The sequence below is a fragment of the Macaca thibetana genome, chromosome 1, assembly GCF_024542745.1.
Source record: "Macaca thibetana thibetana isolate TM-01 chromosome 1, ASM2454274v1, whole genome shotgun sequence".
Taxonomy (NCBI): Eukaryota; Metazoa; Chordata; class Mammalia; order Primates; family Cercopithecidae; genus Macaca; species Macaca thibetana.
The window spans coordinates 119,161,074-119,176,234 of record NC_065578.1 but is presented as its reverse complement, the minus strand read 5'-3'; the positions used below and the strand labels follow the sequence as shown (position 1 = coordinate 119,176,234).

General features: G+C 37.1%; 1 protein-coding gene across 2 annotated transcripts in view; it reads left to right on the top strand.

Annotated features, from left to right (window-relative positions):
• NOTCH2 (notch receptor 2) overlaps positions 1–15,161 on the top strand; it is a 189,870-nt gene that overhangs the window by 154,142 nt on the left and 20,567 nt on the right. For both annotated transcript variants that reach the window (XM_050749316.1, XM_050749307.1), the window contains exons 18-22: positions 5,919–6,147; positions 6,917–7,118; positions 9,664–9,817; positions 10,208–10,392; positions 12,038–12,170. In XM_050749316.1, coding sequence (XP_050605273.1) covers positions 5,919–6,147; positions 6,917–7,118; positions 9,664–9,817; positions 10,208–10,392; positions 12,038–12,170 — 903 coding nt within the window. The remainder of the gene's footprint in view (positions 1–5,918; positions 6,148–6,916; positions 7,119–9,663; positions 9,818–10,207; positions 10,393–12,037; positions 12,171–15,161) is intronic.

Here is a 15,161-nt window from a genome sequence, read left to right as displayed (position 1 = left end):
CTATGATAGTGTTTTTTTAAAAACAGATTTATTGAGGTATAATTAATATACATTAAACTGCAGATATTTTTAGTGTACAATTTGACACATTTTGACATATGGTAACTGAAACTATCACCCAAAATAATAAACATATTTATCACCCTAAAATTATCTTCATCCCATTGCAATTTAACCTTCTCTCTCTCTTTATTGCCTGTGGAGCCACAGGTTTACCTTCTGTCACTATAGATTATTAGTTGGCAGTTTTTATCATTCCATATAAATGCAATCAGATAAGCATAAGTCAGGAGAAGTTCTGAGTTGTTTTAATGAACATAGTATTTGAGATCCATCCATGTTGTTTATACCAGTAGTACATTCTAGTTTATTGTTGCACGGTATTCCATTGTATGGACATATTACAGTTCACTGGTTGATGGCCATTTGGGTGTTTTCCAATTTGGGGATATTACAAATGAAGTTGCTATGAATGAGTCTTTGGGTGGACATATGATTTTAGTTCTCTTGAGTAAATACCTAGGAGTAGAATTGGTGAATCATGTGCTAAGTGTGTGTTTCACTTTTTAAGAAATTGCCAAAATATTTTCCAAGGTGGTTATACTATTTTCATTCTCACCAGAATTGTATGAAAGTTCTATTTGAACCATATGCTCACAAACTCTTGGTGATATCAGTCATTTAAATTTAGCTCTTCTAGTTGGTGTGTAGTGGTATTTCATTGTGATATTAATTGGTGTTATTATCTTTGCCAATGATGTTAAGCATCATTTCATGTGCTTTTTGCCCATCTGCATATCTTCGTTGGTGAAATGTCTATTTAAATCTTTTGCCCATTTGAAATAATTGGGTGGTTTGTCTTCTTGAGTTGAAAGAGTTCTTTATATTTTTAGATAAGAATTCTTTGACAGGTATTTGCTTCCCAACGACTTCCCTCCAATTTATAGCTTCTCTTTTGATTTCTTTTGAAGATGAAGATGTTAACATTGATGAAATTCAGTGTATGCATGTTTTTTCTTTATAGTTCATGCTTCATATTTCTTGTTCAACAAATCTTCACCTAATCCAAACTCGAGGTTTATCTACTGTGGTTTCTTCTAAAAGTCGTATAATTTTAGCTCTTATATTTTGGCCTATGATCTATTTTGAGTTAATTTTTACATATTGTGTGATATCGTACTAAGATCTTCAATAAATGCAGAATAGAAGTGGTGAGAGAAGCCAGCCTTACCTTGTTTTTGATCCTGGGGGAAAAGTATGTAGTCTTTTACCATTAAGTAAGATGTTACCTATAGGTTTTCATAAAGGCTCTTTATCAAATTGAGAGACCTTGTACTTCTGGTTTGTTAAGAGGTCTTTTTGTATTTTTATAATGAATGAATGTTTATTTTTTGGTGTGCAGTTGATTTCTCTACATCTGTTGACATGGTGAAATTATTTTTTGGTCTTTTAATATAAGTAAATTGTCATCAACTTTATTATTTAATATTTTTCAAATGTTAAACTAATCTTAAATTTATTGGCTATATTCCATTTGGGCATTATGTATTACTCCTTTTATGTATTATTGGATTTGATTTGCCAAAATGTTGTTAAGGATTTCTATATCTGTGTTCATGAAGGATATTGTTCTCCAGGGTTTCTTGTACTATCATTGTCTGGTTGTGATAGGAGGGCAATGCTGTCCTCATAGAACATATCAGGAAGTGTTTCTTTCTATTTTCTGGGAGAATTTATGTAGAACTGGTGTCTTTTCTTCCAAATATCTAGACATGGAACCTTCTTTCTGGGAAAGTTTTTAACTACAAGTTTGGTTTTCCTAATACATATATTGCCTTATGGGCTATCTGTTTTTAATTGAACTTTGGTAATATCTGTCTTTCAAAGAATTCCTCCAGTTCATCTGTTTTGTCAAATTTGTTGACATAACATCAATTTGTTTCGTAACATTTCCTTACTGAGCTTTAATAGTCTGCAAGATCTGTGACGATTTCCTTCTCATGTTTCTATTATTGGTAATTTGTCTCTTCTTTGAGAGGAAAGAATGTCTGTTTTGCAGATTTTTTCATAGAGTGTTCTATAAATGTTATTAATTCAAATTGGATAATAGTGTTATTCAGGTCTTTTATGTCCTCTATGACTTTCTGTCTACTCATTATTCATAGAGTGTAGTAAGTAGGCTTTCTGTTTATTTCTTATTCAAGAGTATTGAAATCTTATACTATCATTGTATATTCATCTGTTTCTCTAGTAATTCTATTTGTTTTGGCTTAATGAATTTTGAAACTCTAATATTAAGTGCTTATAAATATTTAGGGTTCTTATGTCCTTTTGAGGAATTGACCCATTTATCATTTTGAAATGGTCTTTTTAAACTCTTGTCATATTTCTCTCTCTGAAGTCTACTTTGCCTGATATTGATATAGCTACTCTAGCTTTATTTTATCATTAGAGTGTGTTTTTAAAAATCCTTTTACTTCTGACCTATTTCTCTAAAATGGGTTTCTTGTAGAGAGCATATGTTGGGTCTTGTCTTTTTTCTCCAATATGACAATATCCATCTTTTAATTCAGGTATTTAGACTGTTTAAATTTAATGTGGTTTTTTATATGGCTGGCTTCAAAATATGCCATCTTGCTGTTTGCTTTATCTTTGTTCTTTCTGTTTATTGTTTCCATTTTCCTCTTTTTCTGACATCTTTTGAAATAATTGCATATTTTTATGATTATATGTTATCTACATACATAAATTTCAAAAATTTATCTATATTCACTACTGTATTCGTTATATATTTTTAAGTAGTTATTGTAGGGATTACTGGTGTGCAACTTTAACTTGTTATAATGTACCTTCAATCATGCAACTTCATATAGAGGAGAAGAGCTGTACACTCACATTTGCATTCCTCCTGGCCTCTCTTGTATTATTGTTTTAAAATGTATATCTCGTTAAACCCACCAAATATATAATTAAAAGGTAAATTATTTTTTCAAGAAATTTGAAAAATAATTTAAAAGTCTTTAGGTTACCCACATATTTTCAAGTCTTGTTGGTTTTTATTCTTTTATGTAGATTTGTGTTTCCATCAGGTATCATTTTCCTTCTGTCTGAAAAAATCCCTTGAATATTTTGTGTAATCTTTGTCTCCTGGTGATGAAGTCTTTCTGTTTTTGTGTGTCAGAAAGGTTTTTATTTTGCTTTAGTTTTCAAAGATATTTTCACAGGGAAGAGAATTCTAAATTGACTTACTCTTTCAGCACTTTAAAGCTATCCTATTATCTTCTACCTTGCATTATTTCTGAGGAGAAATCTGCTGTTATTCCACAATTCTTTTATCTGTTCCTTCATATATAATTATCTCTCCTGTGGCTGCTTTTAAGATATCCTCTTTCCACTGATTTTTACCAACTTGATTATAATGCCTGTTAGTGTAGTGTTCTTTATGTTTCTTCTGTTTGGAGTTTACTTGTATTTTTGGTTAGGGGTCCAGGTCTGGAAAATACTTAACCATTATTTGGAAAATATTTAACCTTTTTTTTTTCAAAAGTTTTTGCCTCTCCCCTTTATAATGTTCATTATGCATTTATTAGACTGCAAGGTTGATTCATTTATTTTTCAGTGTTTCTTCCACTTAGTGTTTTATTTTGGATTATTTTATTATTTGAAGATATCTTGTTATACTTCCAAGTTCACTAATTGTTTCCTCTATAGTTTCTTGTTTACTGTTAATCTCATTTAGTATATTTTTCCCTCAGATATTATGTTTTTATAGGTAGAAGTTTAGTTTCAAGTCTTTCTTTTAATGTTATCTCCCTCTTTGTCATGTTCATCCTTTTATTTCCTTCTTGAACATATTGAGTATCATCGTTTTATAGTTGATAATAATTGACCATATTTTATTGTCCTTACCTACTTTTCTACCATATAATAAACTCCTGAGTATGTTTCTGTTCAAATTTTTTCTACTCATTTTGAGTTGTATTTCCTGCTTCTTTGCCTGCCTGGTAATTTTTTGTTGGATGCTAGACATCCATTTTACATTGTTCCATGCTGAATTTTCTTAAAAATCTTTTTTAAAAAAACATTTTTGAACTTTATTCAAATATTCAATTATTTGGACATAGTCCAATCCTTCAGAGTCTTACTTCAAGTTTGTTAATTGGTTCCAAAATAGTCTTTAGTCGAGGGCTAATATGGCTCACTACTAAGACAGGGGTCCCTCGGGACTCTACTCACTGCCACATGGTTTTTTTCATTGTTATTGAATGAACATGAGCTATTCGCAGCCCAATGAAAACTATAGGGATTATACTGCCTACGTCTTTCTGGTGGTTGTTCCCCTAGCCTTAATAGTTTTATTACGTAGGTACTGACCAATCCTAAGTTACTTGTGTAATGATTAAGTCATTAAACTTCAAATGAGATTATCACAATGCATTAATAATGGCACCTTAATTTATAGGATATATAACTTCAGATTATCATAGGGAGGCCACCATGCTAGGTGCTGGCAGTGATAAGATAAATAAGTTTAGTTTCTATTTTCATGAAGCTCATAGTCTATTAGGGAAGAAAGACATATAGATACAGTTTGAGACCAGCCTGGCCAACATGGTGAAACTGAAATACAAAAAGTAGCCAGGCGTGGTGGCGGACATCTGTAATCCCAGCTACTCGGGAGGCTGACACACGAGAATCTCATGAACCCAGGAGGTGGAGGTTGCAGTGAGCCAAGATTGCTACAGCACCTCCAGCCCAGGCAACAGAGTGAGACTTCATCTTTAAAAAAAAAAAAAACAGACATATGGACAAATAATTTTAATGATGTATTACAAATGGTAAAAAAGTATGTATCCAAGGCACAATTGATGGAGAACTTTAGGGAGTGAGATCAAGCTCTTTGTATTTCTTTCTCACATTGAGTAACATGTCATTCAAAATACTGAGTATTTTTAAATTTTTCTATATGAAGTGGAACCAACAGTATTTACAATGAGTTTAAAATAATTCAGTAAATTACGGATGGTGAGTTTCCTGAAAGATGCTATGGAAATTATAGTAACTGTGTACTGTGGTTAAGAAACAATTTTTTCTTAACTGAAACAATTTTTACAATTGCTTTTAATAGAGACTGCAGATGAGTCTTATAAGGGAATTAGTTCAAGAGATAAATGAGGTATATTAAATGTTTCTCTAATAAAATAAGGGTCACATTACCCATTAGTTTAGTATTTAGTTTTCATTTTACATGTATAACCCATCTTTGCAATTATATTTTTAAGTTCCTTAAGAGCCATAGCTACAGCTTGTTTTTCTTGTTCTGATTTGTATGCCATATGATTGTAGAGTGCCGTGGCATGACTGTCGCTTAAAATTTGTTGGTTCCTTACTATGAGTATAAAGTGTTCCAATTTTTATTTAAACTTTGTTTCATAAGGCTACTGAAATCTAAAAGAGAGAAAAAGAGAGAGGGAGGAGACAGAAGTGAAAGGGAGAGAGAAGATTAATTTATATAGTTAATATGCCTGGAAAAACATGAATATGTGTATTTTGTCCTCCCCCACACACTGCACAATCACATATACCTTTTGAAAATATTGATTGATATTCTGTGTATTGGGGCACATATTTGATTTGCAAATGTGTGAGGGACCAATGCAAGTTTTATGACTATTGGTTTTACAAAACTGTTGGTGGTGATATAGATGAAGTTTATTCCAATTAACAAACAGGTTAAAAACTTCAAGCAAGTATTACTGAATTGATTTTCATAAATGGGGGAGTTGGCAGAATTCAATGAAAAAGTCAGAATTATGCTGCCCTCGGCAGCGTGACTTAGTTCAGGTCATTCACTTTTATGAATCTAAGATTAAATTGATGCTACTCTTCAGAGCTCTAATTCTTATGTAATGGCTTAGATCCTTGCCAGAATGGAGGTTCCTGTGTGGATGGAGTGAATACTTTCTCCTGCCTCTGCCTTCCGGGTTTCACTGGGGATAAGTGCCAGACAGACATGAATGAGTGTCTAAGTGAACCCTGTAAGAATGGAGGGACCTGCTCTGACTACGTCAACAGTTACACTTGCAAGTGCCAGGCAGGATTTGATGGAGTCCATTGTGAGAACAACATCGATGAGTGCACTGAGAGGTGAGCAACCAATCACTCGGGCATCAGCATCTTACAAGAGAAAGGGAGAATGGGAAGGAAACTTCAGAGCACAGTGCTAGAATTGTGGAGCAGGGATGAGGTGTCCCCATGGATCCCAGTCCACAGTCATCTCCTATTGCCCAGTTACTGGTTCCTGAAAAACATATGTAGTTAGAAAGTTAAAGGTCAGAGGTTGCAAAGTTTATAGGGATGGTTTATTATTTCTTGCTTAGAGAACAGAAAGAGCTATAATTCTGTTCTGTTCTTCCCTTGGTCTCTTGTTCATTTCAAAAATCCGAAAATTCCATTTTCTCTGCAGAGATGGGAATTGTTACCAGTCTTTAAGAAATTTCTGGGAGTTTTGTTTCATTTCTTTTTATAATATCATGAACATATTTGTTCTATTTGTCTTTTATAAATAATCTATAGTGAAGAGGATTTTTCAAATAAATTGACTTAGAGATAAAATGAAATGAGGTACGTGGGAAAACTACAGAAGAACTGGGTAAAACCTAGAAAACTTCACTTTCTCTAGGTATCTATACTAAGCTCAGTCTTTTAAATACTTCTGAGCCTTTGATTATAGAAAGGAAGTGGGCACCTCAGAGCTTCTGGCACCCAATCTAGCTTGTAAGAAAGTTTACAGGATATGGGTTGCTCAGAGGTATTTGCCTCTGTAACATCTTAGATTCCAGAAATCTTACTTTCTAGTAGTAAGTCACAGGCACCAGATGCATAGCTGATGTTGCTCTCTCTGTTTGCTTCTTAGCTCTTGTTTCAATGGTGGCACATGTGTTGATGGGATTAACTCCTTCTCTTGCTTGTGCCCTGTGGGTTTCACTGGACTCTTCTGCCTCCATGAGATCAATGAATGCAGCTCTCATCCATGCCTGAATGAGGGAACGTGTGTTGATGGCCTGGGTACCTACCACTGTAGCTGCCCCCTGGGCTACACTGGGAAAAACTGTCAGGTAATTGACTTCCTTCCCATTCACCAAACTGCTCCCCTAGAGCAGCTGAATATTATACCTGTTCACTTTCTAGTCTGAATAAGTTCCTTCTAAAAGAGACTATTGTGGATCTCAGGGATGTGCCTGAGATAATCTAGGTAACTTCTTAATAACTTGCAGATTCCAAAATGGTGCTGGCAATATGATATAGATTCACAAACGTAAGATCTTGAAAAGAGGCTAACCACGAACTGCAGAAAAATACATGTGGGAAATAAACACAGTTTTTGTTTTGTTTTGTTTTGTTTTGTTTTGTTTTACATTGGAAGCACAGAAAGAACTGAAGAGAATAGAGAATAATCAAAATACCCTTTTAAAGGTCAGATGCAACATCTAAGGGGGTAATAATGATAATTGTTATATCTTACAATGTGGTAACATTCTCAAAACCAAACGATTTACATATCTTTTAAGTTCAAATATGTAAATACACACTTCCATAAAATTTTAGGATGGAAAGAGCCCTTATAGGCAACTAATCTAACCTTTGATTTCATGGAAGGCAAAACTGAGCCCCAGAGGGGCAAAGTAACTTTTCCAAAGCTGCATACCAAACAGCACTGTATTTAATTTTATGTTATTCTACCTCTTTAATAGTGATAGAATAATAACTCCAAAGAACATAGGAACAAATGGCCAAACTTGACTTACAGGGCGCACTTAAGTAAGGCTTAGGCTATATTAGACAAGGGAGCACCCACCTCCACAGAATTAAGCGGCTTGTTGCAGATTCCATGGATCCCGAGAGCAGTTTTGGTTGGGCTCCTATTTGTTCTCATAGCGTCAATTGGAAGTGCTGACGAAGCACTCCTCCCTTCTTCCAGCAAACAGTCTATATTGTGAATTTGGCCTTCCTCTCCTCAAGGGGCCAAGCCACTCCATGTGTGAATTCAGATGAAAAGTGCCAGTCCTTGTGCGCTCTTTGCCTCAGATTGCCTTCCTTAGAAATAAGCTCTTAAATGGTTTTAGGCTTATTAACAGGCATTAAGTCCTTTTACCCATATTCACCAAAGATAGATTTGGTCAAGACCCATGTGGATTTCTCACACAGGATTAGCACAGAAAGTGTGAACCTGTCTGACAGCTTTAACTCTTTCTTTCTAGCACTGCGGGGTGGCCATACATGTAGGCAAATCATGTCTAGAGCATTGGGAATAGCTTAACCTGTTGGGCTTCCTTGAATTTTTAAACTTTTTTGGTAATAACTTTTTAAATAGAAGACCTAAGAGGAATTAGACTGCAGCAGGCCCTCAAATAACTTTGTTTCCTTCGGCGTCATTTTGTTATAACATTGAGTGGTGGAAAAAATCTGTTTTTGGCCAGAGCTGCTGTCTGTGTGGGGTTTGCATGTTCTCCCCATGTCTGTGTGGGTTTTCTCCAGGGACTCTAGTTTCTTCCCACAACTCAAAGCCATGTATGTTGGGTGAAGTGGACATGTCTACATTGTCCCATTGTGCCAGAATAGGCTCTGGCCACTCATGAACCTGAACTGGAATAAATGGGTTAGAAAATAAATGAATGGGGCCAGGCACGGTGGCTCACGCCTGTAATCCCAGCACTTTGGGAGGCTGAGGTGGTGGATCATGAGGTCAGGAGATCGAGACCATCCTGGCTAACACGGTGAAACCCTGTCTCTACTAAAAATACAAAAAATTAGCCAGGTGTGGTGGCAGGCACCTGTAGTCCCGGCTACTCGGGAGGCTGAGGCAGGAGAATGGCATAAACCCAGGAGGCGGAGCTTGCAGTGAGCCAAGATTGCACCATTGCACTCCAGCCTGGGTGACAGAGTGAGACTCCATCTCAAAAGAAAAAAAAAAAGAAAGAAAATAAATGAATGAATATGCCAATTATTGTAAAATGAAAACTCATAAAGCCTATGATAATCGTACCAGGTGCACAACAATAAACGATGTGGTACAAAACCACCCAGCAAGCCTGCCATATTGGTTAGTGTTGCTTTCTGAACTGTGTGGTGGTAAGAGGTGCTGACAGTTTTGCTTTGCAAACATTTATTCCTTGACTTGACCTGCCACCACTAGGACTACCGTTACTCGCGGATTCACCAAAAATTGGATAAATAATTATTTTACTTGTTTTTATTAATATTTCTTAAATGAATGTATAGCTTATTTTAATGTTTAATATTAGAAGTGAGTGTTAATTTGAAGTTTAGTGACTTTTTAAACCAGAAATAAGTATAGGAACTTAACTCTTTTTTATATCAATTAGACTGTGGTAAAATTGGTTTCATTATATATTGTTGTCCTTAAAGTCGCAGTTTCCAGGAACCTAATGATGACGTTAAGTGAAGACTTACGGTACGTAAAAATGGTTAGATGTACCTCAGAACACTGAATCTAGTTTAAGGGCTCTTTTACTAGATGAAGGCTCCTTTTCTTTTTAATCAGTGTGCTTTTCTTTGATTTCTTGTAACACAATAGAACTTCTTTTTCTTCATTTCTAGTATTTGTATTTTGATGTATGTACACCCCTGCCTCTGTTTCAGACCCTGGTGAACCTCTGCAGTCGGTCTCCATGTAAAAACAAAGGTACTTGCATTCAGGATAAAGCAGAGTCCCGGTGCCGATGTCCATCTGGATGGGCTGGTGCTTATTGTGACGTGCCCAATGTCTCTTGTGACATAGCAGCCTCCAGGAGAGGTAAGCTTTGCTCCCTTGGACTCAGGTCATTCACTGAAATATTGACTGACCAGTGGCATTTAGAGCAGGTATTATTTTTTGTCAGATAAGAGGGAAGGGCAGATAGTAGTGGGTGGGCAGGGCTCTGGGGAAAGGGCTCAAGATAGAAGATGTAAGGGTAGAGGAATAGGTTCAGAGATTCCAGGAAGAAATGTATTTGAAATGAAACTAAGGTATATTCCACTTTCAGGGTTTATTTTTAATATACATCTGGTACTGAGGTCTGTGAAGAACTGGCTAAGAATAAGATTTGATGTGTCAGCCAGTTTAGGTTTACTTGCTCATTGGTTGATTTGAACCCCATGTGTCACATGTTCTTCTGTGACATTTCTTCCTCACTGGGTTTCCCAGGTGTGCTTGTTGAACACTTGTGCCAGCACTCAGGTGTCTGCATCAATGCTGGCAACACACATTACTGTCAGTGCCCCCTGGGCTATACTGGGAGCTACTGTGAGGAACAGCTCGATGAGTGTGCGTCCAACCCCTGCCAGCACGGGGCAACGTGCAGTGACTTCATTGGTGGATACAGATGCGAGGTGAGGACACTGAACAAGCAGAGGTCATGGACCTCCCAGGAGATCATACAACTGTTTTGAGCACTGATATATTGAATTTAGCTGCTTGTATCTTATATTTATAGTTTATAGATTTTTACCAATCCCCATCATAGTGTTTACCACTGTTTCTTTCAGCTTCTCTGTGCAGTAAGTTAACATGTCCCTAGTATGGAACCATCCCAGCTCCTTAGGCTTGCTTTTAGGATTCGGAGCCAAGAGTCACTACCAGAGTACCTTTTACAGGCTCACCCAACATAACAGTCCGCACTTCCCTGAATAGCAGCTGAGATAGGAAAAACTGCTTTGTGGAGTATTCCTTTGGCCCCTGTCACCTTTGTATGTAGTCATTAATCAGTCAACTAGCAATTTTCTCTCAAAAAAAATGTTGCTCATCCTGTTCCCCATAGCATCATGCTAAATGTTACATGTACATATTGGAGGAAGTATGTGTCTTCAAGGGACATGTCACTATTTTAATGTCTGGGCTGATAATGGTTAGAGCAAGCAAGATATTAGCAAAATGTCTGAGACATTAATTTGATACCAATTCAAACCACCAAGCAACACTGAGAAAAGCTTTGCTTCTCTATTGTTATATGAATGAGCCAATGATAGCTTCTGTATTTTGGCCCCTGGGTTGTTTATTTCTTCACAGCAGGCTGGGACTCATTAGCTGAAAGGCCTGCCAGTACCAAACCCAAATTTTGACACATCCAGTTGTTTTAAACATAGCGCTCAAATAAGCAGATTTTTAACTATTTAGAGCTTGCCTGCTTTGCATAGCCTGCAAAACAGCAGCCAAAATCTGCTAGCCATAGTATAAGTAGGACAAAATAAACCCTGGGGCCATACAGACCCCAGACTGATGCTGGCCTTTAGAGCTCTCTGACCCAGAGATTCCTGCCACTGGCTGCTGAGTGACATCACCTAGACTCCCTCTCTGATCCTTCTTTCCCAGAGTTTACTTGCTGTCTTTCTCTTACCCACCTACCCCTCTGGAAGGTCTCATGCTATATGAGACTTCTCCCACATGCAAACCTGTCAAAGTGTCCAAATAAAGCCACCTCACAGCCATATCCTTTTTCTTGGTCAGCCCTGAAATTCTTCCAACCCCTATAGCCACCACAGCCAGCCAGACCCACCTCCCTTTACCCCCAGCCGTATCTCAACCATTTTCTCACACATACATGCAGTTTCCTAAACCTGGAGATCAATAATTGCATGTCTGTGCTACCATCCACATATGCCTTTTGACTGAGTCATAGGGTCCTCATCACATACAGAGGAATGTGTATTTTAAAGATGAGGAAACCTGTACCTGGGAGGAACAAAAGGTTTGCACACAAGTCAAATCTGAAATATCCTTCATTGTATTCAGTCTTTGCCTTCCCTTTAAAGTGCCTTTTTCAACTGGAGGAGGAATAGGTAAATGCCAGTAAGCTGCGGGTTTTCTGTCCCTGCGTAGAATGATTAGCAGAGAGTGTGATGGCTCCAGAGAAGACATACAAAAGCTAAGTGGGGAGGTGGGAGAGAGTCACAGAAATGTTCCAGATCTCACTTGCTCTCATGGTCTGTTTCCAGTAATGGTCCAGTATTTCTTGTCCTTTTTGTTTCCTCATGGCAGTGTGTCCCAGGCTATCAGGGTGTCAACTGTGAGTATGAAGTGGATGAGTGCCAGAATCAGCCCTGCCAGAATGGAGGCACCTGTATTGACCTTGTGAACCATTTCAAGTGCTCCTGCCCACCAGGCACTCGGGGTATGAAATCATCCTTATCCATTTTCCATCGAGGGCATTGTCTAAGTTATAAAACCATTCTTAGTGTTCAGGGGATTTTATAAAATCAAAGATAGTAAGACTAGCCTCATTCCAAGCATTTAGTTCTGCATCCTAGTAATTCAAGCCATTTTATTCTCCCATCTCTTGCTAACTCTGATGTTGTGATTTATGTTCTCAGTTTTATCCGGTTGTTTGGCATCTTGATATTCCATGAAACACAGAATATGGAACTGATACAATATTAACATAACATAACAAAATTAGCTTGGTCAGTAAGATTTCTTGTTGCTTCACAGAAAAGCAACTAATGACCTCTAAAATAAACAATTTACATTTACCTGCTTATGTATTTTTTAAATTAGCCAAGTCTTACCTCTATAAGGTGGGGGAATGAATGAAATGAAAATATCTGCCTATTTTCATCACCTCAGGGGAGGATACTGATGGTGCAAGGTTCTACCTTAGGAATTGCAGTAAGGCCTGATGAGAGATGCAGCCATGGACTGTGAGTGATGGGGCCACATTCTTCTGTGGGCATTGCCACTGCTTTTCAACTAAGTGGTAGGGCCATGATTCTGCTGCGAACATTGACACTGCTTTTGAACCATCCCTTGGAAAGAGTTTTGAGTATTGTTTATCAGAAGAGATGTAGTTATGATGGGGCCTACTCTGAGAAGCCTGTGAAAAAAATGTTAAAGGCCATCCACACTGGTGACAAATTCATTCTCGTTAGTGTTAAAGAGAACAGAGTGCCAGAGAAGTATTTGTATTGCCTTAGAGCTTTGTGTCAGTAAAGTTTGATAATTTGCCTTCCCAGATATCAGAGTTTGACTAAATTAAAATAGGAGAGTACCCTACTAGTAGGCTCGTTATTGAGGAATGAGGTTAATGGGAAGAAGAAAACTAAGGAGAAACGGTCTTTAAGTATTTGAAGAATGGTCCTGCAAAAAGGAGAATTGTTCTTTATTCTAGAAATCAATGGTTGAGTAGAAATTAATTCCAATTCATTGTTAGTTTGTTCCTTTGAGAAATTGTACTGGTTAGGACAAGCTATGATTCTGGTGATAGCTATTATCATAGTTCATTTATGTTGCTATAAAAGAATACCTGAGACTAAGTAATTTATTTTTCGAAAGAGGTATATTTGGCTCACAGTTCTATAGGCTGTACAGGAAGCATGGTGCCAGCATCTGCCTCTGGTGTGAGCGTCAGGCTGTTTCCACTCATGGTGAAAAGTGAAGAGGAGCCAATATGTGTAGAGATCACATGGCAAGAGATGAAGCAAGTGAGAGGGGAGGGAGATCCCAGGCTCTTTTTAACAACCAGCTCTCATGGGAACTAATAGAGCGAGAATGCTGTCATTGTCTCAAGGATAGCACCTTGAGACATTCATGAGGGGTCTGCTCCAGGGACCCAGATACCTCCCATTAGGCCCTATGTCCAACATTGGAGATCACATTTTAACACGTGGTTTGGAGGAGTCAAACTTCAAGCTATAGCAGCTAATTAAACCTCAAATCTCAGAGCTTAATATAACACTGATTTTGTCACTCAGATAAAGTCGAATATGTGTTGGGCTACCTTTCTCTGTGTTTCAGATATGTAGTTTGAAACATCTGGCCTCCAAGGCCTCCACAGTACAGGGAAGAGAGACAGACTTGAAGGGTCATACAGCAGCTTTCACTAGCTCAGTCTGGAAGCAACACACATCACTGTCCCTCACAGTATATTGACCAGAATTATTAAATGGCCTCCATGACTTCAAGGGAGGCTGGGAAATATAGGAGAATACATGAGTATTCATCAAACTCTAAAATCACTGCCATACCATGAACTTTTAATTAATAAGACATGTCCAGTCCTAGAATGGATCATTTCAGGAGGAAACAAAATTTTTGTCTCTTCTAATCCTGTGGTAAAGATGGCTTAGAATACTAGTTTCGATATTATCATGACAGTCTTTTTCTTTCAGCACTTTGAATATGTCATCCAACTGATTTCTGATATCCATGGTTTTTAATGAGAAATATGCTGTTAATCTTGTTGAAGTTCCCTTATGTGTGATACATTGCTTCTCTCTTGATGCCTTTAAGATTCTTTCTTTATCTTTTGATAGTTTGATTATGATATGTGTAGGTATGAATTTCTTTGACTTTATCCTACTTACAGTTCCTTGGATTATTTTACTATGTGTGCTTGTTTAGGTATATGGAACAGTATTTTTTTTTTCATCCTGACTTAACTTCTCTGGCCATTGGTAAACATTCCAGGAAACTCTAAAGTCCCGTAACCCCATTGTGAGAGTCATCACAATGTGTCACCGTATTTCTAAGCCTTGGATCTTTGCCTACATGTCCCTCCAGTTTCCCAGGTCGAGGGCTAACTGTAACAGTTCTGCCTCTTCCTATTACTTTGCTTCAGGCTGAGGTTGAGTTCTCTCTCATTTGATAGATCTGTTTATTTCTGGTGGTTCCATTCTGATGGGGAAATACACATTTATGTTCATTTTACTAGCAATCCCTAAATATCAAATATTCTTTGAGATAGGGAGCATATACTGGATTTTGTTTGTTTTTACTTTTTTGTTTTCAATTTACTCTATGTATAAGGTGAGATATGCATATATGCATATAGACCAAAAATGTATTCACACGTAGAAAAGTATACAGTGAAAATACTTCTCATTCCCATCTCTCTTCTGGTGGGCAAATTTTCCCTCTCCCACAAACACGTAATCACCACTTTTAGTTGTTTGTGTTTCTTTCTAGAATTTTTCAAAAACTGTATCCTTCAAAATTTTCTTTATGTAGAGAGAAGCCAAATGCAATGATATTTTATTTCCTTTACTTTTTACTCTGAAGATAGAACATTAGACACATTTTTTGCACTTGATTTTTTTTATTTAATTGGAAATATTTTCATATCAAAATATAGAACTTCTCTCTCCTCTATATATACTTCTCTCTATAT